The sequence below is a fragment of the Vidua macroura genome, chromosome 10, assembly GCF_024509145.1.
Source record: "Vidua macroura isolate BioBank_ID:100142 chromosome 10, ASM2450914v1, whole genome shotgun sequence".
NCBI classification, from domain to species: domain Eukaryota; kingdom Metazoa; phylum Chordata; class Aves; order Passeriformes; family Viduidae; genus Vidua; species Vidua macroura.
In genome coordinates, this window is record NC_071580.1 from 15,337,675 (window position 1) to 15,362,071 (window position 24,397).

General features: G+C 36.5%; 1 protein-coding gene across 14 annotated transcripts in view; it reads left to right on the forward strand.

Moving 5' to 3' along the window:
* TRIP12 (thyroid hormone receptor interactor 12) overlaps positions 1-23,186 on the forward strand; it is an 80,083-nt gene extending 56,897 nt beyond the window's left edge. For 12 of the 14 annotated variants that reach the window (XM_053986510.1, XM_053986507.1, XM_053986511.1 and 9 more), the window contains 24 exons: positions 182-410; positions 1,121-1,239; positions 1,841-2,048; positions 3,024-3,124; positions 3,245-3,419; positions 3,796-3,937; positions 4,777-4,968; positions 5,630-5,781; positions 7,576-7,748; positions 8,187-8,260; positions 8,374-8,573; positions 9,376-9,503; positions 9,795-9,946; positions 10,399-10,541; positions 11,750-11,906; positions 12,858-12,956; positions 13,488-13,602; positions 13,912-14,066; positions 14,643-14,807; positions 15,984-16,148; positions 19,460-19,573; positions 20,348-20,442; positions 20,649-20,752; positions 21,798-23,186. In XM_053986510.1, coding sequence (XP_053842485.1) covers positions 182-410; positions 1,121-1,239; positions 1,841-2,048; positions 3,024-3,124; positions 3,245-3,419; positions 3,796-3,937; positions 4,777-4,968; positions 5,630-5,781; positions 7,576-7,748; positions 8,187-8,260; positions 8,374-8,573; positions 9,376-9,503; positions 9,795-9,946; positions 10,399-10,541; positions 11,750-11,906; positions 12,858-12,956; positions 13,488-13,602; positions 13,912-14,066; positions 14,643-14,807; positions 15,984-16,148; positions 19,460-19,573; positions 20,348-20,442; positions 20,649-20,752; positions 21,798-21,994 — 3,554 coding nt within the window. In that variant the 3' untranslated portion in view covers positions 21,995-23,186. The remainder of the gene's footprint in view (positions 1-181; positions 411-1,120; positions 1,240-1,840; positions 2,049-3,023; positions 3,125-3,244; positions 3,420-3,795; positions 3,938-4,776; positions 4,969-5,629; positions 5,782-7,575; positions 7,749-8,186; positions 8,261-8,373; positions 8,574-9,375; positions 9,504-9,794; positions 9,947-10,398; positions 10,542-11,749; positions 11,907-12,857; positions 12,957-13,487; positions 13,603-13,911; positions 14,067-14,642; positions 14,808-15,983; positions 16,149-19,459; positions 19,574-20,347; positions 20,443-20,648; positions 20,753-21,797) is intronic. The other 2 variants (XM_053986515.1, XM_053986519.1) reach the window with 1 other exon arrangement.
* The last annotated feature ends 1,211 nt before the right edge of the window (positions 23,187-24,397 follow it).

Here is a 24,397-nt window from a genome sequence, read left to right on the forward strand (position 1 = left end):
AAAAAGATTAAACTCCTTGAAAAAGGAGGTTTTGTACCTTCTTACTCACTTTGACTTCCGGTTCTTGAATTTTATCTTCTCAATTTGAGAGCTGAATTGAATTAGTTTTAACAACAGAAAGTAATAATCAGAGCAGAGATGCCAAGGTCTGTCCAGTGATTCGTTGTGCACTTTCTCGCAGGTGGACATTCGGAATTGAAGAAGGATGATGCTCGAGCACAGTTAATGAAAGAGGACCCAGAACTGGCAAAATCCTTTATCAAAACACTGTTTGGTGTTCTTTATGAAGTATATAGTTCTTCAGCTGGACCTGCTGTTAGACACAAGTGCCTTAGAGCAATTCTTAGGATAATTTATTTTGCTGACGCTGAACTTCTGAAGGATGTGCTGAAAAATCATGCTGTTTCAAGGTGGGTTCTTTAACTGCTGCAAATGGAACTAATTTTGAGCTTACAGCTCAAACATGTGATTACTTTTTTTGAATAATCTTTTTCAGGAGAAAATGATACTTTAAAAGTCTTACTTATTTTCCAAAAAGAGGCTGCCAGCTCTGCAGGAATTTTTTTTTTGCATCGTAGATTTTGCAGTAGTTGCCAATGCTAGACATTCTTACTAGAAACTTATGTTGGCCTCTGGCTGTGTGTACTAAGAGTGTCAAATATTACCCTTTATTGGTTTTTTGATTTCTAAAACTTGCCTATGAAATTCTGAGGGCAAGATAATTTTTGAGGTAATACAATGTGAACAGTAACAGACACTAATAGCATTCAACTGGTAAGTTTTATTCATGAAACCTCTCCTACACATTGCACATAAAGTTGGGGATCTGAGGATGCAGCTGGAAAATAAACCAAATAGTTTTGCAGAGACAGTATCGAGTTCCAGAACGCTGTGTTTATAAAAGACTCTCTTCTTTATGCCGTGTTAAAACTTGGTAGAAGTGATACAGGTAGGAAGAGAACTGTTTCAGTCCTTTTATTGATAGCTTTTATAAAAGCACTATGAAATGTGTTTGCTTTCAGTCTCCAGTGCTGTGTATGCAAGATGAACTGACTTGATTTAAAAAGAAAAACTCAGCCAAAAAACCGCAAAGCTAATTCTAATAAATTATCTGTTTTAGTCATATTGCCTCCATGCTGTCGAGTCAAGACCTTAAGATAGTAGTTGGAGCCCTGCAGATGGCAGAGATTTTAATGCAAAAGTTACCTGACATTTTTAGTGTTTACTTCAGAAGAGAAGGTAAATCATGGTTCCTTTTTTCTCCTCACCTCTTAATGTAGTATTTTAAAAATGTGTGTCCACTTTCCCCAAGCCGTAAAAATTGAATATTGTTCTTGAATAATAAATGCAGACCTCTGCAAGATGTCGCTAATACTACTAGGGAGGAGCTGGCCCAGACTCTGGAGGAAACAAGTTTGTGTTTACAGAATCTGAAGCAAGCTTGTACAGGTTTACTAGATACTAGTGTACTCACTTAGGCTGAAGATGGCTCACTGAAATTACATGGGAAGTTTTAGTGGAGAAAATGGATGAATCTTTGGCAGGAAGTCTTTGTAGTAGTCTTTGCACTTGGGGTTTCTTTAGCTACTGTTCATACTGCCCTAATGTTTTATTTTTAAACTATGTAGACTAACCTTTTGAAAAAAAGATTGAACTGCTTTTAAAGCTTAGTATTGATGGGTGGGGTGAGCAAATACTGCCATAGTCAAAGCAGAGATTCAGGTAACACTCACTTCTACATTTTCGAACACCCTTGCTCCTGCCACCACATCTCTACCACCCCCTCCTCTCCCCCTACCCCAGACCAACCCACCAAACAAAGATCTCTTCTTTCTCAAAGGGGTGATGCACCAAGTGAAAAACTTGGCAGAGTCTGAGGCTTTGCTAACAAGCCCCCCAAAAGTATGCACTAATGGATCGGGGACGCTGGGAACCACTACAACCATAAGTACTGGGACAGCCACTGCTGCCAGCAACGCAGCTGCAGATTTGGGCTCTCCCAGCTTGCAGCACAGCCGGGAGGATTCCTTGGATCTGAGCCCACAAGGGTAAGTGCCCTTCCTGAAGAGTAATCTGCGTTCTGGCTTTGGTGGTTTCTTGTGGGGCTTTGGGTTTTTCTTATTGTATTTTTAAACAAAAATGTCTAGGGTGATAAGGGCTGCCCACATTATCATCTGCATTTCGCTGTTGTATTTTCCTTTAAAGAACTAAATTGGAGTGGTGTTGAATTTTTCAATGGGTAGTTTTGATTCATTTTATATTAAATGTTTAAAAGAGGAAAAAAGCAGTGACCTGATAGATCATAATTATATGAAATAATTTTCTGTTTTGGGAGACTGTCAAGAGCAACAGCTTGTAGTTTCATCTAACTGTTGAGGACAGTGATTCTTTCAGAGCTATGGGGCATGGTTCCTTTCTGCTGGAGAATGATAAATAAATTATCCTTAAGTTTTGTTGGAAGGCAATGATTTTGAACACTTGTAGAATTAAAATACAGTGTAGGAATAAATTACTAGTTTGCTCTTATTTTAAAGGTCACATATTTGTCACTTTAAACAAGAATTGAAATCTGTGAACTTGGTGAAGTGTAGTGATTGATGAGTAGAAATGCCACAAATTGTTGAAGTGTTTTCTCTGCTTTTGCAGGGGAGGCATGTCAAATATCCAATGTTGGTTGGTGTTTATTTAGTACATATTTGTGGAGTTTTTTTTTCATTTTAAATATATTCAAATAAATGGACGAACAAATGGTTACACAAATTAAAGCATGAAAATCATGCGAAACCTCTGTTTAGTGTCACTTGTGGCTGTATTTGACTGCTCATACTAGAAAGATAACAGCCAGCAAAACCCTTTCTTTCTGGATGGAGTTAGTGAATATTCTTCTTATGGGATGGAACCTGTTCTTTAATTCTCAAGGAAGCAGTTGGCAGATGTATCTTAAACTGAGGAGGGGTGTGTGCATGAGGAGGGGTATGTATTTGTGGGTGGAAATAAGTAACTTTATTTTGAAATTTGGACAGACGACTGAGTGATGTTTTAAAGAGAAAAAGACTGCCAAAACGAGGGCCAAGGAGACCAAAATACTCCCCTCCAAGAGATGATGACAAAGTAGACAATCAAGGTAAATAATTCTGAACATATAATATTTTTATCTCCTTTTAAAGTAAGCTTATAAACTGCAGAAAGAGCTAGCTGTGATAAACCTCTCGATTCTCTTAAACTTTGTCTTTACTTCCTCCAGCTAAAAGCCCTACAACTACGCAGTCTCCTAAATCATCTTTCTTGGCAAGTTTAAATCCTAAAACATGGGGAAGATTAAGCACACAGTCCAACAGTAATAATATTGAACCAGCACGAACAGCAGGAGTAAGTGGTCTTGCACGGGCTGCTTCCAAGGATACCATTTCCAATAACAGGTACACACACAAAAAAAATCACAGTACTTGTAACATGATGTTGACTATGATCAGGTGATTAGGTAGCAGCTACAAACAAGTTGGAACTAAACCACAGTTAAAAAAATTCTGGGAAAAGAATCAAGAAATTAAGGTAGAGAAAATAACATCTGAATAGTTTAAAGTTGCATGGTGGGGAAAAATTGGAGACCTGAGAAAAACAATGCAAGAAGTGATCTGTAGAGAAAAGTACTTGATGGTGTTGGAGTAAAAGCAAAGGGTTTTCTGTGACTGCTGTTTAACATGGAGAAAATAATACTCAGGCTGTATTTACTTGTAACATTGATGTATGCAGATGCTAAGTGTGGCTAAATGCCTTTTGTGTGCTTCTTTACAGAGAAAAAATTAAGGGCTGGATTAAGGAGCAAGCCCATAAATTTGTAGAACATTACTTTAGTTCTGAAAACATGGATGGAAGCAATCCTGCACTAAATGTATTACAGAGACTTTGCACTGCAACTGAACAACTCAACCTCCAGGTTAGAAGTGGCAAACTTACTTAGAGTGGGGGGCAGTCATTTGTTGCTTTGACTTATGAGTCATTATGACTTGGAGTAATTTTTTAGAATGAGTGTGTACGCTCTGACACACACTACTTATGATAAAAGACCAGTCCTAGCAACGTGTCATTTGCATAGCATTTCACATTCAAAAGTTCCACAGTTAAGTGTCAGGGATCAACTTTATTCTTAAAGAACAATACCGTTTGTAGTAAGAACTTTGAGACTGGGAGGAGAAGGAGATGGAAGCAGCATTTTGTTAAAATGATAGAAGAAATACAGATTGGGGTAAATGTGGTAGCATGTCAAGAACTTCAGCCTTGCTTTTCAGACAGTTGTGGTCCTTGATAGGTGGTCCAAACATGTAACTTCTAAACAAGCACAAGAGCTGAACTGTGTTCTGTGCTTCGATCTGAGCTGTTGTTAAAATATGAGCCTTTCCCACCTCCTCTTTCCCATACAGATGTCACGTAAAACATACAGCAGTCTGAATTGTTAGGGTTTTGTTAGTGGCTTTTTTTTTCCAAACAGAAAGCACCCCTGCCTGGAGCTTATCTTTACCTTGCATAAGATGGAAATGGGACCTTGTATTTCTCTCAAAGTAGAGAAAATGTAGATGCTGCCAGTAAGGTCTCCCCTTGAACAGAGACATGCTTATCCACAGATTATTTGCCCTGCGTTGCTGCTTGTATTGAGTTACTATACATTCCAGACTTTCCTTTTTTGCCTCCACTCTTTACTGTTCTATGCAGTAGAAAGAAAGCTAGCATTTCTTAAGCCTGTAATGTGGATAGTAAAACACTCTTCATATTTTTCAGGTGGATGGTGGAACAGAGTGCCTTGTAGAAATCCGTAGCATTGTCTCGGAATCTGACGTCTCCTCATTTGAAATCCAGCATAGTGGGTTTGTTAAACAACTGCTGCTCTATTTGACATCTAAAAGTGAAAAAGATGCTGTTAGCAGGGATATCAGATTGAAAAGATTTCTTCATGTATTTTTTTCTTCTCCAGTAAGTTTCCTTGTTTATTTTTTTGGCATTCTTAGTTGTCTTTCTCTCAAATTTTCTTTCTCAAAAAACTACTAGAGAGGTTCTGTGTTGACCTTATCTTAAAGGTGGAATACAGAAAGAATGTTTTGTTTATGTCTAAGTTGTATAACATTGCAACTTGCACATTGTTCAGTGTCTTTGTAGGTCATGAACTTTTTTGAGCAACCTGTAATTACAGAAAGTTCCACACAGCAGTGGAAAAAATGCCAAAATGGCCAATTGTCTGAGTCTTGAACAACTTAAAGTTGTTTGTCTTTTAAGAAGCTGATATGGAAAGAATTTGGATAGTAATAGTATCACTTAGGACTAAATACTGCAAGAAACTAGTGTTCCATTTTTAAAGGAAGAAATTTGAAGTGGAAGAGAGGAAAGCAGATAACAAAACTTCCAAAAAGCTTGTTTTTCATGGTTAAGGATGAATGCTTAAAATCTGTTGGGCTATTCAGTTGAAACCAGGAGAGAAGAGTGTGTTCTTTGAAACAGGTCTTTCATAAACTTGTGTAATTTGCTCATCCTGATACTGCTGCTATTTTCAGTGAGAGCAGGGATTTTTAATTTACAGTATAAATTGTTTAGGATGTTTTAATTCAAGCAGGTAACTAAAGACTGGACTGTATTTCAGCTTCCTGGAGAAGAGCCCCTTGGAAGATTAGAGCCATTAGAAAATGCACCTTTGTTGGCATTAGTCCATAAAATGAACAACTGCCTCAGTCAGATGGAACAGTTTCCTGTTAAAGTGCATGACTTTCCTAGTGGAAATGGAACAGGGAGCAGGTAAGGATTAATGCTCAGGTACAAGTACAAATAGACGTACAATTGCAAGAGGAGGTAATGGAAACTTCTGACCCTGTTAAAAACAAAAGCAATGACACAGTTGGGTTTTTTTAGTCAATGGAAGATGGAATATTTTACTAAATGCTTGCTTAACATCTTGAAACTTGTCTCACTTAAGTTGGGGTGATAGATAAACTTTAAATGCAATCTCTAAATTTACCCTTTAAAAATCCAAATGTCTTCCTTGTCCCCACGTAACAGACACTGGAAAGAAACAACCTGTTGCTTGGACACTGATGTTTTTTAGCAGAGTAATTAAAATGCAGAGTGTATTACAGTGCTTAACTTCATTATTCATATAGGTCCTGTTCTCTAGGATGATAGTGGATTAAGTCTTGGCTGTCAATAGAGTTTAAAATAGCTGTAGGCCTACCCTGATACAGAATAAAGAATACAGATACAGAATAAATTTGATACAGAATAAATTTAATACAGAATAAAGATACAGATACAGAATAAATTTGGAATCCAGCTTGGTAGTTGTGTTTTAAGTAACAAATCTGAATGAGTAAAGACCTGTTTCTACAGTTTCTTTTCTATACTTCAGTACATCAACATAGGTTTTTATTTATTATATAACAGTGAATTTGTTTCAGTACAGTTGCACATAAGTTTTGAAAGTATTTTTTGGTGCTGGCTAAAAGCTCAGCATGAGAGGAGGAACATCGAAAATGAATTCTTGAAAACTCTTCTTTAAAGTTAGAAATGCCAAGGGTCTTCTGTGTCTCAGGTAGTAAGGTAGTGTGGATAGGTTTTTTTTTTCATTAATGGTGACACAACATCCATTTAATTTGTTGTATTGGAGCATCACACTGTAGCATTAATCTAACTAACATTAAAATTCAGTATTCGTATTTTGTGCAGCTTAAAATCAGTGGGAATTAATGCAGTATTCTTCTTATTAGAAGAAATTAGTGTCTCTGTACTGACTCTTGCAAATAGTATGTGCTCTGTAATCTCAGAATGCTTCCTTATGTATATAATTTTTGTAAAAACTGGGATAACTACCAAAATTAAAAAGCTGCTAATCATAGAAGCAAAATCCTGCTATTCTTTTTGATAGAGAATGAAACACAAGAAGCCAGAGTGCTTGTAGCATTGTTTGACTGCAAGTTTTACTGTGGATTATGTCAATGAGGATTTTGAAGCATTAAGTTTTGGTAGTCTTTTACTAGCACCTGGAAATAGAAGCAGCCCAAGATAAGAGGCTTGTTGTATAAAATCAGCTAGCTTGAGTATTGATAGTTTGAGGTGGAATGTATATAAAGACTGTTCTTGGCAAGAAAAAAACAGAGGAGCTTTCAGGTTTTCTCTTTGGGTCCTTATTGAAAAAAATCCGTTTAAATGAATACTTGCATTTTCCATGCCCGTTTCTGTCCTTGTTGCACTGCACATAAGCACAGCTCTAAATCTCCTGTGCCATCAGCTGACCACTGAACTACTTCACATTTCAAAGATGGTCAGTATAGGCCATATCGTAATCAGACCTCAGGCTGGGCTTTCTCTCAATTCATGTAACTTCCAGATTTTGTTCAACTTGGATTCTGGTGCCCTTGTAGAAGAAAACTTTTTATCCAGACCATATTAGCTTATTTTTAGAGAAATAGTGTGACAAATAATATTCTGAAGAAGTAAAATTGTAAATGCATGTATAAGCCTATTTTACTGCATTTTTAATGTGATTATGGTTATTAGATTCTTTGTGTAGCAACTTTTTTCACAAATTATTTTGAGTTTTTCTCTTAACAGAGGATCCCAAGCTTTAAAATTCTTCAATACACATCAATTAAAATGCCAACTGCAAAGACATCCAGACTGTGCTAATGTGAAACAGTGGAAAGGTGGACCTGTGAAGATTGATCCTCTGGCTTTGGTACAAGCCATTGAAAGATACCTTGTAGTTAGAGGTATTTATTTATTACACAGTCACTTGCATTTTCTTTTTTTGGAATAGTTCCTGCTGTCAGTGTAGAGTCTGTAAAAACCTATGAGGACTATGCTGAAGATGAATGGAGGGGTACCTATGAAGATACCTTGCTCACAAGGGAGGAGATTAAAGCTGTAGTGAATCTTCCTTTTCTGGGACAAACTGTTTCCTTTGGTAAACAGTTCAGTCAAAATACTAACAGGAGTATTACTGCTTTACTGTCACACGGGCTGTAGCTTGGCAGTTTTGATGCCAGGTGTTGATACTGAAATTTGTTCTAGCAGTTCTGAATCTTACTGTTTTTAACGGATACATTTTGGAACTGTTTTAAAAGTTTTAGGAGTTATAACAGAGTACCAAAGCATTGTTACCTTTTAATGAAAAAAAGCAAATGAGGATGTCTTCTCTCTTGCCTCAGGTTATGGAAGAGTTAGAGAAGATGATGAAGATAGTGATGATGATGGGTCAGATGAGGAAATAGATGAATCTTTGGTAAGCTTTTCTTCTGGAAGTACGGGGAGGGTAGTGTGGAGAGGGCCTTAAAGAAAAGCTATCCCATAAGTTTCCTAACTTGTATGGTTGTTTTTTTTTTTTTTTATATTCAGGCTGCTCAATTCTTAAATTCAGGGAATGTGAGACATAGATTGCAGTTTTACATTGGAGATCACTTGCTGCCATACAATATGACTGTGTACCAAGCAGTCAGGCAGTACAGCTTACAAGCTGAGGAAGAGAGGGAGTCTACAGATGATGAAAGCAACCCACTGGGAAGAGCTGGGATTTGGACAAAAACGCACACCATTTGGTAAGATGCCTCAAGAAATACAGGAATAACTTCTCCAGTTTACTAAATAAATACATAAGAAATTTGGAATATACCTGTCTGTCTTCTTTTTTATCCCTTTGAAAAATGTGTAGCTTTGAATTTCCTGATGTGCTTGAGTTATTTAAAACTTAGGAAGAATTCACTGCTAGCTCCTGATGTTCTTTTGACCTCCTGAGTAAAGCTGGTGAACAAGAAATGGGGAATTTTAAATGACATCTGCTAGATGGGGAGGAACCGTTCTTAGTGTTAGATAACTAACCACAAACAGTAGAGATGTGCAGTATACAACTAATGGTTGACTTCAAACTGATTTTCCCAGTTGATTGCTGTGAAAGTGAATGTATTCTGTGGCCATACTTTGCAAGAAGCATTGACACATGACTATGCTGAACATCTTAATGTTCAGCAATCTCTTTCTTTTGAACATTTAAATATGCTAAAGAAAAAATCAAAGAAATAAAACCACATAAAATAGCAACCAAAAAATGCTAAAACCTAACCTAACCCTAACTCTAACCTCAATCACTTTGGGGTTTTGTTTATACATTCACCTTCTCTCCTTCCAGTTCATGGAGCCCAAGGGTCCATGTTTTTTCTCCCCTGTGAAATACTTTGGTTCAGAGGCTGGATCATATCCCAGTGCAGTTTTCTTGTCTTTCTGCTTTTAACTGTCATTCAAATAAAGTTCTGGAAACCTGAGAACTAACACCTTTAAAAGTGTTTTTGTTTGCCTGTAAGTTAACATTTCAAAACATATTTTTAAATTTGGTTTGCTTTTTAGGTACAAACCTGTGCGAGAGGATGAAGATGGTAATAAGGACTGTGTTGGGGGTAAAAGAGGAAGAGCACAAACTGCTCCCACAAAAACCTCCCCTAGAAATTCTAAAAAACATGATGAATTGTGGCATGGTGAGTGTGGTGCCTTGCTATATGTTAAATTTCCTCTCAGTCCTTTCAGAACTTTAACAATGTTTACTGCCACTACAGTATTTCTTTTAAAGCAGGCATAGTATAAAAATAGTAAGCATATATTTTTAGTTGTATATTAAAACTAAAAGTAAGATATTTATTGAATTGTTTAACTGAACTGTTGTAGTTAAGTGAATGCCATGACCAATACTGCCTAGGCTCCTAATAATTAAATCTTGGGAAAACTTGTAATTGAATTGTTTTGCTAAGATGTTGTCTTTTCCCTGCTAGATGGTGTATGCCCTTCGGTGTTAAATCCTCTGGAAATTTACCTCATATCTACTCCACCTGAAAATATAACATTTGAAGACCCCTCATTAGATGTTATTCTTCTTTTGAGAGTTTTACACGCTATCAGTCGATACTGGTATTACTTGTATGATGTGAGTAGAGCACTTTTTAAATCACTTTGATACTTGGTTTAGGTCAGAACCATATGTAACATTTCAAATAACCTTTCTCCTCTCTCCACTGCCCCTCAAAGAAGACAGAATATGCAAATACTGCCATCTTCCCCACATGTTTGTCTAACTTCTCAGAAGATGAAGGCTGTGAATTCTTATATTGAGTCATATTTTCTTTATACTGTGTTGAACACAATATCCATGCTTTGTCCTTCCTTAATTTTGAAGACCAACATTATTTCTGAAAAGGCAAATAGTAGTAAACATCTACTCAGTCCTTTAATGTCTGAGACTCTGGATTAACAAAATGGCAGTGGAAGTTTTTTTACTTTCTATGATAAGCAAATTAGAAGCATAAATCTTTTTTAACAGACTTGCTATTTCTTTCAGCATTTCTCTAACTAGAAATGCATTGCTTTTATTTAACACAGAATGCAGTCTGCAAGGAGATAATTCCAACCTCGGAGTTTATCAACAGTAAACTGACGGCAAAAGCAAACAGGCAGCTTCAGGATCCTTTGGTCATTATGACAGGAAACATCCCGACTTGGCTGACAGAACTTGGAAAAACATGGTATGAGTGATTTACTGTGTAGTGTGTCTAATTCCAGTTAAGTAGGAATGTTGGCTGGGCAGCACAGTGCATCATCCTTACAGGACTCCTGAGAGTGCAAAATGTAGTCACAAAAGTATTGCCAAGTTACATAGTGGCATGGATGTTTACACATACATTGCATTGTTTAAATCACATTCTGAGAGGTAGAATATGTGCAGAGTTTGGACCATTTCTTACAGGACTTGGTGAGCAATCTGAAGGTTTTCCACTGAAATTTTGATTTTTCAGGTGATATTTTTTCTCCTGTTAAACTGCTTAATAACATTCTTATGCTATCACTGTATTTATCTTGGCACATTCAGTATGATACATAGGAAGATAAGTTTATAAACAATACTGATAAAAGAATCTAAATAATTTTTATGAAGCTATATACATAGTACTTTGTAGTATCTTGATACAGAGTACAAGCCATAAAGTTCTTGCACTTGAAAGAATGAGAAATTAGAGTTGACAATCTTGGCTTTCTCAAGCGTGTTAATTGCAGCAATATTGTTGATGACTGTGGAAATACATACTCAGAGAAACTCTTTGGCTTTTCATTTAAAAAATAAGATCTCTAACTTGCTTCATAAATGTTCCAGATAAGATGATGAGCACAAATGTATATTCTTAAACATCTAACATTATTTGTTCAGTAAGACTGCTTTTCCACTTAATATCAATGGAGCACCACACTGTTAACATACACGTGCCTTTGAGAATAGTGGAAGTGATAAATTCTCTGGTAATTTTTCACAGATTATTTAAGATATTTTTTGCAAATGGTGGAAGGTAGAACAGTGGTGCTGCTCTAGGCAGGCTCTCATGTCTTTCTGCTGCCAAATATGGGAGCTTGGTCTTAAATCTTTGATCTATTGGATTTACTAATTGTAGAACAGTGGTGAACAAGGAATTTTATTTTCTGATGTAAACTTTGTACAGCTAAGGCATTCAAGTATTTTGAGTTACTTTTCAAAAGGAGTCAAAAGTTTCTGGAATTTTTCTCCTTCATATATTGCATTTCTCAAAACTCCTGCTCCTAAGCATTTTAACTAAAACTAAAGTGTGCTTTGGAGGCTGCTTTCACCACAGAGTGTAATAAAACATTTCTGTTGTGTTTTAAACCAAATGCTAGTCCGAGATGCCGCTTGGAACACAGCTGACTAATCTAATGTTCTTCACAGCCCGTTTTTCTTTCCGTTTGATACACGCCAAATGCTGTTTTATGTAACGGCCTTTGATCGTGATCGAGCCATGCAAAGGCTACTGGATACTAATCCAGAAATCAATCAGTCGGATTCTCAGGATAGCAGAGTGGCACCACGGCTGGACAGGAAAAAAGTAAGTACACCTTGTTTAAAATGGAATGAAGGATCTATTTATTTTTATATTGTCTTTAAGAATATCATTGTGAGCAAGGCTCATTTGTAGAACTTGATGTTTTGGTGTACAGAGAAGGGGAGGTGGGTTTGTTCCTGCAGTCCCCCAGCAGAAGGCAGAATGTCTTCTCTGTGCCGGCCGCATGAGGGCAGGAGGGGGCACCCTGACATAATTCCTGAAACTAAACTCCAGCAGTGAACAGTTTTAGACAGCATTAGTGATATTTCCCCATCCTGGCTTGTAGACCCCTGTTTTGCGTGATTCTCAGCAGAATTCAAGTAACAAGATTTAGACCCTTAATAAACAAAAATACTGTCCTTGTATTTGGGGAAGGCAAATCACCTGTCACAACATAATAAAAGTGAGCTTTGACTGTGTTAAATTTGAGGGAGTCTTGGATGTCTGTCTTGAATTTGGACATACATTATCTTAAAATAATATCTGCTATATATGCTATATGATCTTGAATACCTGTGGGAAAAATCAAGTTCAAAAAGAATATAGCTGCCCACATGTAGGGATCCCAGTGCTGTTGGGGTTTTTGTTTGGGTTTCAGCATCTTTATTTTCTTCTCTGCATATTAGTTTGAGGTATTTAATGTCACATGACAATACTTTGTATCATAGTCCTATTGCCATATTCTTGGCAAGAATAGTACCTATTAGTTATACTGATGTAAATATAAGGCACTGTTTTTTCATTTTATATTGAACACATTGATTCTAAACAGTTCTCATATAGAAGCAAGAATTACTTTATCAAAGCATAAGCTTACAGATTGTTGAACCAAACTGTGGAACTATTGGCGTGGGGTGGAAAAATGTGCATAACTGATTTTTACCTGTTGTAACTGCCTTGGGAGCTGGAACTTAAAGCCATAATTTCACTACATGAAACTTCTCTACTGTGTAGCGCACTGTGAACAGAGATGAGCTTTTGAAACAAGCAGAATCTGTGATGCAGGATCTAGGCAGTTCAAGAGCCATGTTGGAAATCCAGTATGAGAACGAAGTAAGTAATATCACTGCAGTCTAATTTAACCCCTTTTTACTGATGATTATTATAAAATAGCTACAGCTTTCCTAAAATGGCTTGGTCAGACCCTTTGTCTTTCATGTTGCTGGTGCTAAAGAATTTTATCCTTTAATTATCCCTAATCTAGGATAATTGGTTGTGATTTTTAATTGCTAGGAGAAGCTCTTTCTGATCTAAATTCATAATCAATTGTAGTCAACAGAGCTCATTTTTTTCTAACTCTTAAGCAAACAGCTGTGTGTCTTTCCTCTATAATATGAACATTAGGTGGTTAATACTTCCACTCCACTGTTACTTCCTCTAGTATGTGGTCTTTCCAGGTTGCCTGTCATGTTGTGAATGTTCCTGTAGTTAGGTTCCCTAGATGATTTTTGCCATGCAGTCTTTTTTATAGCAAATAATGTATAGTATTTCTCAGACTAAGTACAGATTTTTATATTCAGACTGACCTAATGGACTTATCTTTCTCATTCCTGCTCCTCTCCTCTCACCCTCCATCCCCTGTAGGTTGGCACAGGCCTAGGCCCTACACTAGAGTTCTATGCACTTGTATCTCAGGAACTACAGAGAGCAGACTTAGGCCTTTGGAGGGGAGAAGAAGTGACTTTAGCCAATCCAAAAGGTAATTGCTCTACTACCTAATCTATAAATATTGATTAATATTGAATTGATTCTAAGTTGACTTCAGTTATGTAAAGAGCACCTCGGTTTGTGGTCAGATAATGTGGTTGATGATTGATGATAGAGTGTGGATCTTTGTGGGTTTTGTTGGGGTTTTTTTGTGTGTTTGTTTTGGTTGTTTTTGGTTTTGTTTTTTTTTTTTTTAATTTTAATAAGAAGCTTAGGTTAACCTTATCTGAATGCCACTTGCATATTGAAAAAAACTAGCAGAGTAAATACTGAACTCTTCTCCTTCTCTCTTCCTCAACAGGAAGCCAGGAAGGTACCAAGTACATTCATAACCTTCAAGGCCTTTTTGCACTTCCTTTTGGTAGAACAGCCAAGCCAGCTCACATTGCAAAAGTTAAAATGAAGTTCCGCTTTCTGGGAAAACTAATGGCCAAGGCAATCATGGACTTCAGACTGGTGAGAATGAAATAGGAAATCTATTCTGAAGGGGTTACATAAAAATACTACTTCTGAGTGTATTAGTAGTATACTAGTTATTAGTGTATACTAATATATACACTATATATATAGTATATATATATATATACTATATATATACACTATATATGAGTGTATTAGTGTATACTAGTTCTGAGGGATAAAAGTATTAAGAGTTAAATGGTATTACTTTCAGCTCAAGAAATAAGAGCTGTCTGAGGCAGGGCAGGGAGGAGGACAAGCATGCAGCTGAACTTTTGTGGGGGGAAAAGGGTAGTACATGTTGAAGTTCTTTCCAGTCTTTCAAGAATGTTTTCAGCTCATTGTTACTCCAGTTGCTCATTGCTTTAATATATATGCACTAGGCAGTCACTTGGGTTTTCTTGACTGTAAATTTCTGAGGCAAAACCACTAGGACATGGTGTTTTGGTGTGTGCCAGAGCTCTGAAGATAGTATTGTAGATGGTGAAGAGATGAAGTAGTAAAAAATATACTTTTGTATATTTTACTATTTTGTATATTCTGTACTAAACAGTTCGCTGCTTTGCTTCCCAGGTGGACCTTCCTCTTGGACTTCCTTTTTATAAGTGGATGCTACGACAGGAAACTTCCTTGACATCGCATGACTTGTTCAGTATTGATCCAGTAGTAGCCAAATCAATATATCACCTTGAAGATATTGTAAGACAAAAGAAAAGACTTGAACAGGATAAAACTCAGGTGGGAAAATAACCCTAAGAATGGAAGAGTGCATCTTTACACGTTTGGATTTTGTGAAATAGCAGTAATTCAGAACATATCATAGGGCTTGAAACTAATTGTAATAGTGATAATTACTTTGTTCTCACACAGAGTAGTTTTAATGTTATTAGATCAATGACTAATAATTATAAAACAGTCTTTTTGTAAAGTCTAGCGTGAGAAATTCATTATGGCATTCTTCTTTGTGATTCAACAGTCTAAAACTGCCAGATGTTTGCCTAACTTTTCTTTTGATTCACTTTAAATAGACTAACCAACTTAAATATCGGTGGGAAAAAATCTATCCTTGCTTCTTGAACAGTCAAAAGTTTGGCTTTTTTACTGGTTGGTTTAATCAAAATTTCATATTTCATAGAAGTGCCTTTTATGTAGGAATTCTTTTTTCACTGAAGAGCTGTATGCAGAACTGAGGTGATCTGTCATCATGTATGAGCATACAGTTTCTTTCAGACATACATTAATTTTTCAAGGATATCTACTCTAAGCTGAAAATACCACAGTTCACTCTGGCACTAGTGGTAAAAGGTCTTTGGCACACATGGTTTTTCTAGCATCCAATGTTAATAGATGGCAGGAAGTAATAACCTAATTTATACTCTTAATACACCTATCTGGTTTGTTACTAGTGAAAGTATTGCAAGTTTGTTTATCTCTTTGTTTATCTTTTACCTCATTGTCTGTCTCTTTCTCCTTGGTCATGGCTTTTAATTTCCCAAGAATTTGAAAAACCTGAAACCTGGTGGATGAAAGCTGAAAAATGTCAGTATGCATGCCAAATATAAATGCCATTAACTGTTCTATGGAAAAAACAGGCTCTGAGCCATAGCATATTTCACATTTTGTTTTCTTGCTGTAGTATTTTCTAGGTAGTTTGTCTTCTGGCATGTTAATTCCAAAACTACTGGAAAAAAGTGCACTCCTGTGATCTTTCCAGTTTATCCATTAAGCTTGTTTATTTGCTTTCTCTTGGTTTACTGTTATGTATGAAAGCTCCAGAAGGAAAGCCAGGAGAGCTGCAACAGTTTTAATGGTCATGCTATTACAGAAATGTCAAAGCTGCTTTAGAAGTCATAACTTCTGGATAAGTTTATTTAAATTAATTGTTCTTATTTGTTTTCACTTCCAATTTTTTAGACCAAAGAAAGTCTACAGTATGCATTGGAGGCTCTGACTATGAATGGCTGCTCAGTGGAAGATCTAGGGCTGGACTTCACACTTCCTGGGTTTCCCAATATAGAACTGAAGAAAGGGGGAAAAGATACACCAGTCACTATCCACAATTTAGAGGAGTATCTCAGAGTATGTAAAAGCAAACCTATGACTAAAATTCTCTTTTTTCCTTGCTCCCAGGTAGTCTGTTTCCATATATATTTCAGTTCATTCTCATAAACTAGGCATGACAGTAATTTTCCTACTTATGACTTCTATACTAGTTTATTACTACAGTAAAACTGTTAGAATCTAATTGCACTTGACTTGAAAATTGTGTAGTACAAGAAGTCTGGTTTATATGTAAAGAAGTCATCAGAAGTTTGGCTTTTTGGAGAAGTATTTTAAGTGGATTCATTTTAATTGGTTATGATAATGAATTTTTTAGGAATAGTGATGTAGTAAATCATTTAGCAATAGTGATCTAGCATCTAGCATCCCAGTGGCCTTTGAACTGCTGTAATAGTAGTGTAATTTTTTTGGGCTCAGTCTTACAAAAACATCAGCAGTTGTGAGTCAAAGCATTAGTAGTTTTTTGCCCAAAAAGCCAAAACCAAACCAATAAAAATCCCAAGGAGAACTGAACCAGTCAACCAAAGAACCCCACACACATGTGAAAAAATGCTAAAAAGAATAAATAAGGAAAAGATAACAAAATATTGCTAGAATAAATTGACAGTACACATGTGTATTGATCCATTCCTATGGCAAAAGGGACATAGAAAAACAAAAGGTTGATATTGCTGAACAAAGGCAGGAAGCTGTTTCTGTTGAAGGAAGTGATAAAGAGAAGTGGTTAAAAACAGCCTGGAAAAGAAATGAGGAAAGACAGGAAGAATGCAATATTATCACATGAAGTTGTGAGTGGGATGGGAGAAGGAGGATCACTGTATTCCAGTTACTAAATAATGCATTTCCTGACAGGTTAGGGTACTGCCAGTTTCACTCTGAGGACTGTTAAGTTTTGAAGCACTGATAAGAAACACATCTGATGTTTTGGTAGAAACAATTTAATAAGGGTCATGTAAATTCCTATCAGCTGACAAATTTTGCAGAGTTGTTTTGTAATCCTTACAAGTGAATATTGAGCAGTTTTTATTTACCTTCTAGTTCCAAACTGTTACCTATCCACTTCTCATGTGTTTGTTAAAAGCAAATTCTGCTAGTCAAGAATCACTTACAGAATTAAACAGAATTTACAGCTCTTTGCAGACCTATCAGAGTAGCAATACAAACTTGCACAGTTTATTAGAAACAGAATTTGCATTCTTCATTTACTGAGTAATGTTGCAGTCAAGCATTCCAGTCTGATTTCCCTAGTTTGCAGTAATTTTTTTTTTTTCTTCCCTAAGTAACTGTATCAGATATGATACACTGAGAAAGGCTTACAGATGGCTCAGATATCCTGTAGTTGTCCTGCTGCAGGCTTCTGTCTTTGTAAAGGAAAAGGAGATTACAACAGAAAACTTTCTTTCCTCCTACTAAAAACTTCTGGAACTTCTATTTTCTTAAAGGATCTCTGTGTAGTTTTTCCTGTCTTCGTCTTTATAGCTTTACAGACTTGATGTGAAAGAAATAGAAAATACTTAAAAGGGAAAATTAGTTTCTCTCCATCACAAGTATGATGAATTGCATTTTAGAAACAATATATTTAATTGATCAGCTGGCCTGTAGAGCATCCTGTGTATCAGCTGCCCTGCTCTTGAACATGTCATTTTCATTAAAATCTTGTGTGAGGATTAACATGAAAAATAGTTTATAAAGCTGGAATATCCCAGTGTTGCTTTTCATGCCTCTCCTGCCATCATGTCACTCTTCCCTCCTCCTCCCTGTTTTCCCCCCCAAGGGCAGTTCCCACAGGAGCTGCCTTTATCAGAAAATAGAGCTGCTTCAATTACCAGTATAGTGAAAGACTTCATTCTCTTTTTTTATTCTTCTTCTCCCCTGTATTATAAAGAGGCCACCTTGCTTGTTCTAAATTTGTGAGCAAAAAGTTTCAGTAGTGTAGATTTTTGTCTAGCAATTTGATCTTCTCTTTGAATCTGCAAGAATGCAGTGCAGCTTAATTATGCCACATGCTCTTTCAGCTTTCATAAAAACTAATCACAATTGTAGGTAAGCAGCTCTGCTGTTAGAATAGCCATAGACTATTCTGTGTTGTAGAAGAGTTTTTTGTCTGCTGGTTTGCTACCTTCCTGTTCAGTATTGAAACTGGTTTGTGGAAGTAGTGCAGTGTATCTCACATGAAATGCAATGCCTGACTCTTCTATTGGAAAACTTACCAGCAGATCCTAATGAGCTTTTATATCTTGAGAGCTTTCTGAACCAGTAACTCTTCAGTTATTGGGACAGGGTGACATACTTGCTTCAGGACTCCATCAGGATCTATGAACTTTTTACTCCTGTTCAGATGCACCCATAGATGACTTTAATCAGCACCACAGGCCAGAGCTTTTAACACATTTTAAACTAGTTGTTCTGTGTTGACAGCACATCTTTTACAACCAGCCCTTGTTTCCTGCTAGGGTTGAAGATATCCAGGGCAAGTATAAGCAGCAATAGCACTGACTGACAAAGAATCTGAACTTGGCCTGCAATCTGCTATGTAAAATACCTTAATTTAGTGGAGAAATACTGGCTGCAGGAGATTTATTTAAGAGAACTCTGGTCTCGTTTGTGTCATATGCTCTTCCTCCCCGCCACTGATTGTAGTTTCAATATGTGCTGTCCAATTTGGAAGTTACTTTAATGTTGAGAGGGTAACTACAGATATAAAACCAAAACAAAACAGAAAAATTATGCTCAAAAGGCCTAGATTAGTGTCTTACTGTCTTTTGCATTATGAGTCTTAACCATATTCCAGTAACTTGAAATGAAGTTACTGCTTTTGTTTCTATGTATTCTTATAATATTAAGCCATTTAATATATCAAACAGGCTAGAGATTATCTTTTTAAACTTAATGTTAGAATAGGGACCCATATATTTCCATGGGGGAAATTAAGATAATATTGCCAAATGATGCCCTATGGATTTCTGCTTCAGGTGCTGCATTTTAAGAGGTGTAGAGAGAGAACACCTAGGTAAGGCTTCTCAAGATTTCTGTTTAACCAGCTATTCTGAGTTCTGTTTGTTTTGTTAAAAACAAAGGCAAATAAGTTGTTTAAATTCTGCAAAAGTTCATGTTAAGGGTAATGTAAATTATGAATTAAGGCAGAATGAGGCAATGCTGTAGAGCAGCTCCATGAATCAATGTGCACCCTGTGGTAACTCCAGTGAGCATATGGCTGGGCTGCTGGAGTGTAGCTTCTGCAGTTGTACTTCTTTGTACAGTAGTGATCGCTGCATGCTTCCTTTGTACAGATTGCTTTTTTCATTTTTGTTTTTTTTCTTTCCCTGCAGTTGGTTATATTCTGGGCACTAAATGAAGGTGTTGCCAGACAGTTCGACTCCTTCAGAGATGGATTTGAGTCAGTGTTCCCCCTTAGTCATCTTCAGTACTTCTATCCTGAGGAGGTTGGTGAAAGTGTTTTTGCTGCTGCTTTTATAACCTTTATCTGCATGTGTGGGCAGTCTTAACCTGGGTGCAGGGCATTTGTGACAGTCTGACATTGCATTTCTGATGCAAGTTAGTAAAACTGAGTGTCCCTGAAATTCCACACTTAACTCTTAAAATTTCTCTGTTCAGTAGTCACTTATTTAATGCTTTTATTATGAACAGCTCCATTTTCTTTAAATTGTGTGTATCCAGCTTTTCTGAGAAGTGCTTTAATTTATGTATCATACTTAATTTCTCTATGGAGTATGGGTACCCTACTTCCCTGTATTGCAGTACCTCTAAATAGCTGTAGATAGCTGTGTACACTACCTGGATCTTCTACTAGAACAATAAAACAAGTAGTCAGCTCTTTAGCAAAGCTTCAGACAGTAAGAACAGATTCAGATGAAGGTGTAAAGAATAAGGATAGTTGATCTTGCTTTATTCTCACCACCACCATATCAATTTCCTTCTGAAATTCTCAACACTCTAAGTGGACTGAATTGAGTCACAAATACGGTTCTTTGGACAAGAAGAGATAATGTTTTACTCTTCTTTGAGGGAGTCTGTTTGAAGACTGTACTTTGAGAGGTTTGTTTACCTTTATAAATTCTGACTTTAAGGACAAACAGGACAAACATTAAAGCACATTTTGGAACAATGTGTTAGCCAAGCCTTTGTGGTACCTCCTGTGTTCCTGATGCTTTGCAAGGCAAAGAGGAGCATTTACTCCTTGTTGTTTAATTTTACAGTTGGAGCAGCTCTTGTGTGGCAGCAAGACAGACACTTGGGATGCAAAGACTTTAATGGAATGTTGCAGGCCTGATCACGGTTATACGCATGACAGGTAACACCATGTTGGTCTTGTTAAACAAACAAAAACCAAAACAGTAGAAAATACTTCCTTGAAATAATCTTCATACATTGTTATTCAAGCTACAGGAATTATATGATATGTATTTGAAAATATTCGTACTGTGCTGAATATGAATCTTACGCAATTATTTTAACTATAAATAAAATAATACTCTCTTGGTTTTTTTCCCTCCTCAGTCGAGCAGTGAAGTATCTCTTTGAAATTCTCAGTAGTTTTGATAGTGAGCAGCAAAGACTGTTTCTTCAGTTTGTGACAGGCAGCCCCAGACTGCCTGTAGGAGGTAGGTTTTCCTTATTGCATGTTGCTGTGCATGAAATCACTGTTATTGATGTATTTCTGAATAAGATGTTTACTTCAGTATAGGAAGAAATTCCTTTACTTAGGTATTTGAGAGGTTCATACAGGTTTCTCATTTCTAATTTCAGAAGTGGCTGGGCAGACATCAGGTATAATTCTCATAACCTTTGTGTTAATCTCACGACACTTCCTACAGTTGACTTTCCAGGTTTAAATTGTTGCCAGAAAATCTGTCAGGGCAAAAGAGAGTTCAAACTTTAAATAAAACAGAAAGCTCCTAATACTATATTTTTTGGCTAGAGGTGCATGAAGTTATAGCAACAGTATGATGCACTGTAACCTGAAAACAATAGTCTCCTTTCTAGAAAGGAAACAACACTTAGGATACTATTAATCTTATTTAATTTCTCCCCCTTTTGAATTTCAGCATTTAGGTAAGAGGCAGTGCAGTAAACAGAGAAATTTGCTGTCTTTGCTAGGGACTATTGTATAATACACATTTTACTGTATTCTCAGCTGAGTGCTTTGCAGGTCAAAACAGAATTCATGCATCTGTTCCAATATTTACATTCTTTGGGATTTGGGGGAAAGACTTGATTATTCTTTTTTCTAAGTATATTTTGGGAGCTCTTCTGTGGAGACATGATGCAGACACAATTGAGTGTTAGTAAGCTGAAGTAAGAATAATCAGGTACTAGAGTCATAGATGATTCCTGTTAAAAAATGTGCATGAAGCCAAACTTAAAAATATTGGTTGGAATAGAATTTTTACACATACAGAAGACAATTAAAAAGAGATTATGCAGCTTTTTCTTTTATTTTAAATTCATCTTGTAAGACGAATCTGCAGGCAGGATTCTAGGTATTTTTAGCTTGTTGTGCAGCTTTATAAAGCCGTATTCTGAATTTCTGAAGGTGTCCAGGAAGTCAGTTGTGTGATGTGTGCTTCTGTCACTGGGCATGTCTGCAGTCAGCTGTGGGTGTTCAGGAGGAGCAGCCTTATTCTGAGTGTCTTTTCTCATTACTAGGTTTTCGAAGTTTGAATCCTCCCTTGACGATTGTACGGAAGACGTTTGAGTCCACAGAGAATCCCGATGATTTCTTACCCTCAGTAATGACTTGTGTGAACTATCTCAAATTGCCGGACTATTCAACTATTGAGATAATGCGTGAAAAACTCTTGATAGCTGCAAGAGAAGGGCAGCAGTCATTCCATCTTTCCTGATCACAATGAAAAATGCAATGTCTGCCTGTTACAGCAAAAGAGAAACTCATGATTCTTTTCTAAATATATCACCTGAGTCAAGGAAACGTGTTACGCCTTCTTGTTGTAGAAAAACGGCTTGCAGATTATAAGCAAAGACACTTGGTTGATATTCATTAAAAGCCCCTATGGACTTAAAGTGATCAGGCCCTAAAAGTTGTTGTGACAAGGTTTCTTTAGCAAGTTCTTGTTTAAATTATCATTTATTTGATGAGTGAAGTTTTTAACTTGCTTTGCTGTGTGAAATTTAAAAAGGGATGTTTTTCCAGGCTGGAACAATAAATGTCGCTGTGCAGTTTAATACTGGGCTGTGTGTATCCATCTAGCTAAGTCTGAAGTTTTTCCTCCAAAGACAACTTTTGTACATAAGTACAGAAATTAAAATACACCATGTATTTGACAAATCTAGTTTAGTAGACTAGTTCTGTGTACCCTCACCTGCCTCTAATTTTACCCATCCTCATGTATTGTCTGATGTGCAATTCACTTGGTTCTTTTTGTGTGCAACATTCAACAATTGTTATGTTTTGGTTAGCATGGGCATTTAATTGCTCCATGCCTCTTTCTCTGATTAAGATAATTTAAATTTTACTGAAATCAAATATATATTGTCAATATAATTCAGCCTTTGTAACTAGGTAGAACCTTTCTTATAGCATAGTTTTACTGTAGTGGTAGGATATAATGGCGACAGTCGTTACCAGAGTGCTCCAGAGCTGTTTACACAGTGATTCAGGCAGCAAAAGCCTCGTACTGGAGGCAAGGAAGAATTATTTCTTTCATGTAGTTGAAGTCCAACAGCTTGGGCTGGCCAGTATGTATTGTGGTAAGGCCCAGAGCATTTCGAATTGATGTAAAGTTTTTTAAAAGACAAATTAGTCGTTTCATTCCCTGTTTGAGTAAACAGTTTTCCTGTTCTTGATCTAAGTTCCTGGCTAATTTTGTAGTTTTTTCTCCTTTTTTTTTTTCTTTTTTTCTTTCCCCCCAGTGCTAGCTTGGAACAAGCAGTTCAGCCTTTGTCTTTTGACACAGATAAAGCACCTGTAAACAATGCTCTGTCCAACTGTTTTATGTGCTGATTTCTCAAATCTGCAATAATTTACTTCATCAGGTTAATGTTTTTACCTGAATATAAATAAAAAAGTTTGCTTCACCTTTTTGTTCATAGTTTTGTACTGTATGCCTAAAGCTCAATTGTGTAAATTACTGTAATGCAAGTAAATCATCCTAAATCTACTTGGCTAACAACCTGCAACTTGTGGATGATTTACTACTAAAACAAGACCTTTTAAGACCTCCAACTTTGAGAGAAATTTTTTCCTTTCTATGCGTTCAAAAAAAACGGGCAATTACAAATATTCCTGAGATGTACCTGCTACATAGGTAATCTTCATGAAAATGTGATAGTTAATTACTTTTATTCAACTTTGAGAAATCAAAATTCCTTTCAGTGCTTAGAAATTGTTAAATTTTGGCTAATCAGGCCCCTAAACTAACAAGTTTTCTTTTATCCAGCTGAAGAACTTGTACTTCCAGAACATGTAATGGACATTCTTCTGGTGAACATTCACAGAATTACCTGTGCTTGCTCAGACCAGTGCCACTGAAATGTAATACAGACCTGTCATGAGCATGAGTAGAATGTGAAATCCTTGCACAAAGAACCTGATAACTGAACAGTTTTTATTACCGTATTAAACCCGACCGAAGGCGCTTCACCCTGTACATACAATAATGGTAGCGCGCAGTGCGGCATAGTTTGCATCCAACTTCAAAGCAGTGTTTAAACTATGGACTGGTGTTTAAACTGTTCTGATAACTTGATCAAACTGAGCACAAACAAGTGTTTATAGCGTGTGGATAGCAATTTGTTCATTTTTTTTAAGGTTCTATATTTTAAAAAAACTGACTTGTGTAAAAAAAAAAAAGAAAAAAGCTAATATTTTGTATTAAAATATCATGTGTATTGATACTTTTTTTACCTATGTTGTCTCCCTCTAGAATCTGGCTTTCAATTACTTGGAAATTTTGAGGAGCTTTGAGATTTGATAGTGTAACTGTTTGTATAACTGTTTCAGTGGGAAAATAAGTTGGTGCCTGTTTAAAAAGGAAGGAAAAAACAAGTACCTGTGGTGATGTGTTCTGGCTGTCATTTTGAGTGCAGACTAAAGTTTTAGTTTGCCTGAAAAAGTGAATGAAACCCTTTTGGGTGACACTTCTTTTTTCCTACCAAGGGCAGCTTTTAGCATATTAGAAGAGCAGTCTGGCTTAAAAGGTAAAGATAGTAAATCACAAGAATAAACTAAAAAAATCACATTTTGCATGACTGCAGTACTGTTCTGCAAACAAATATATATATCTAAG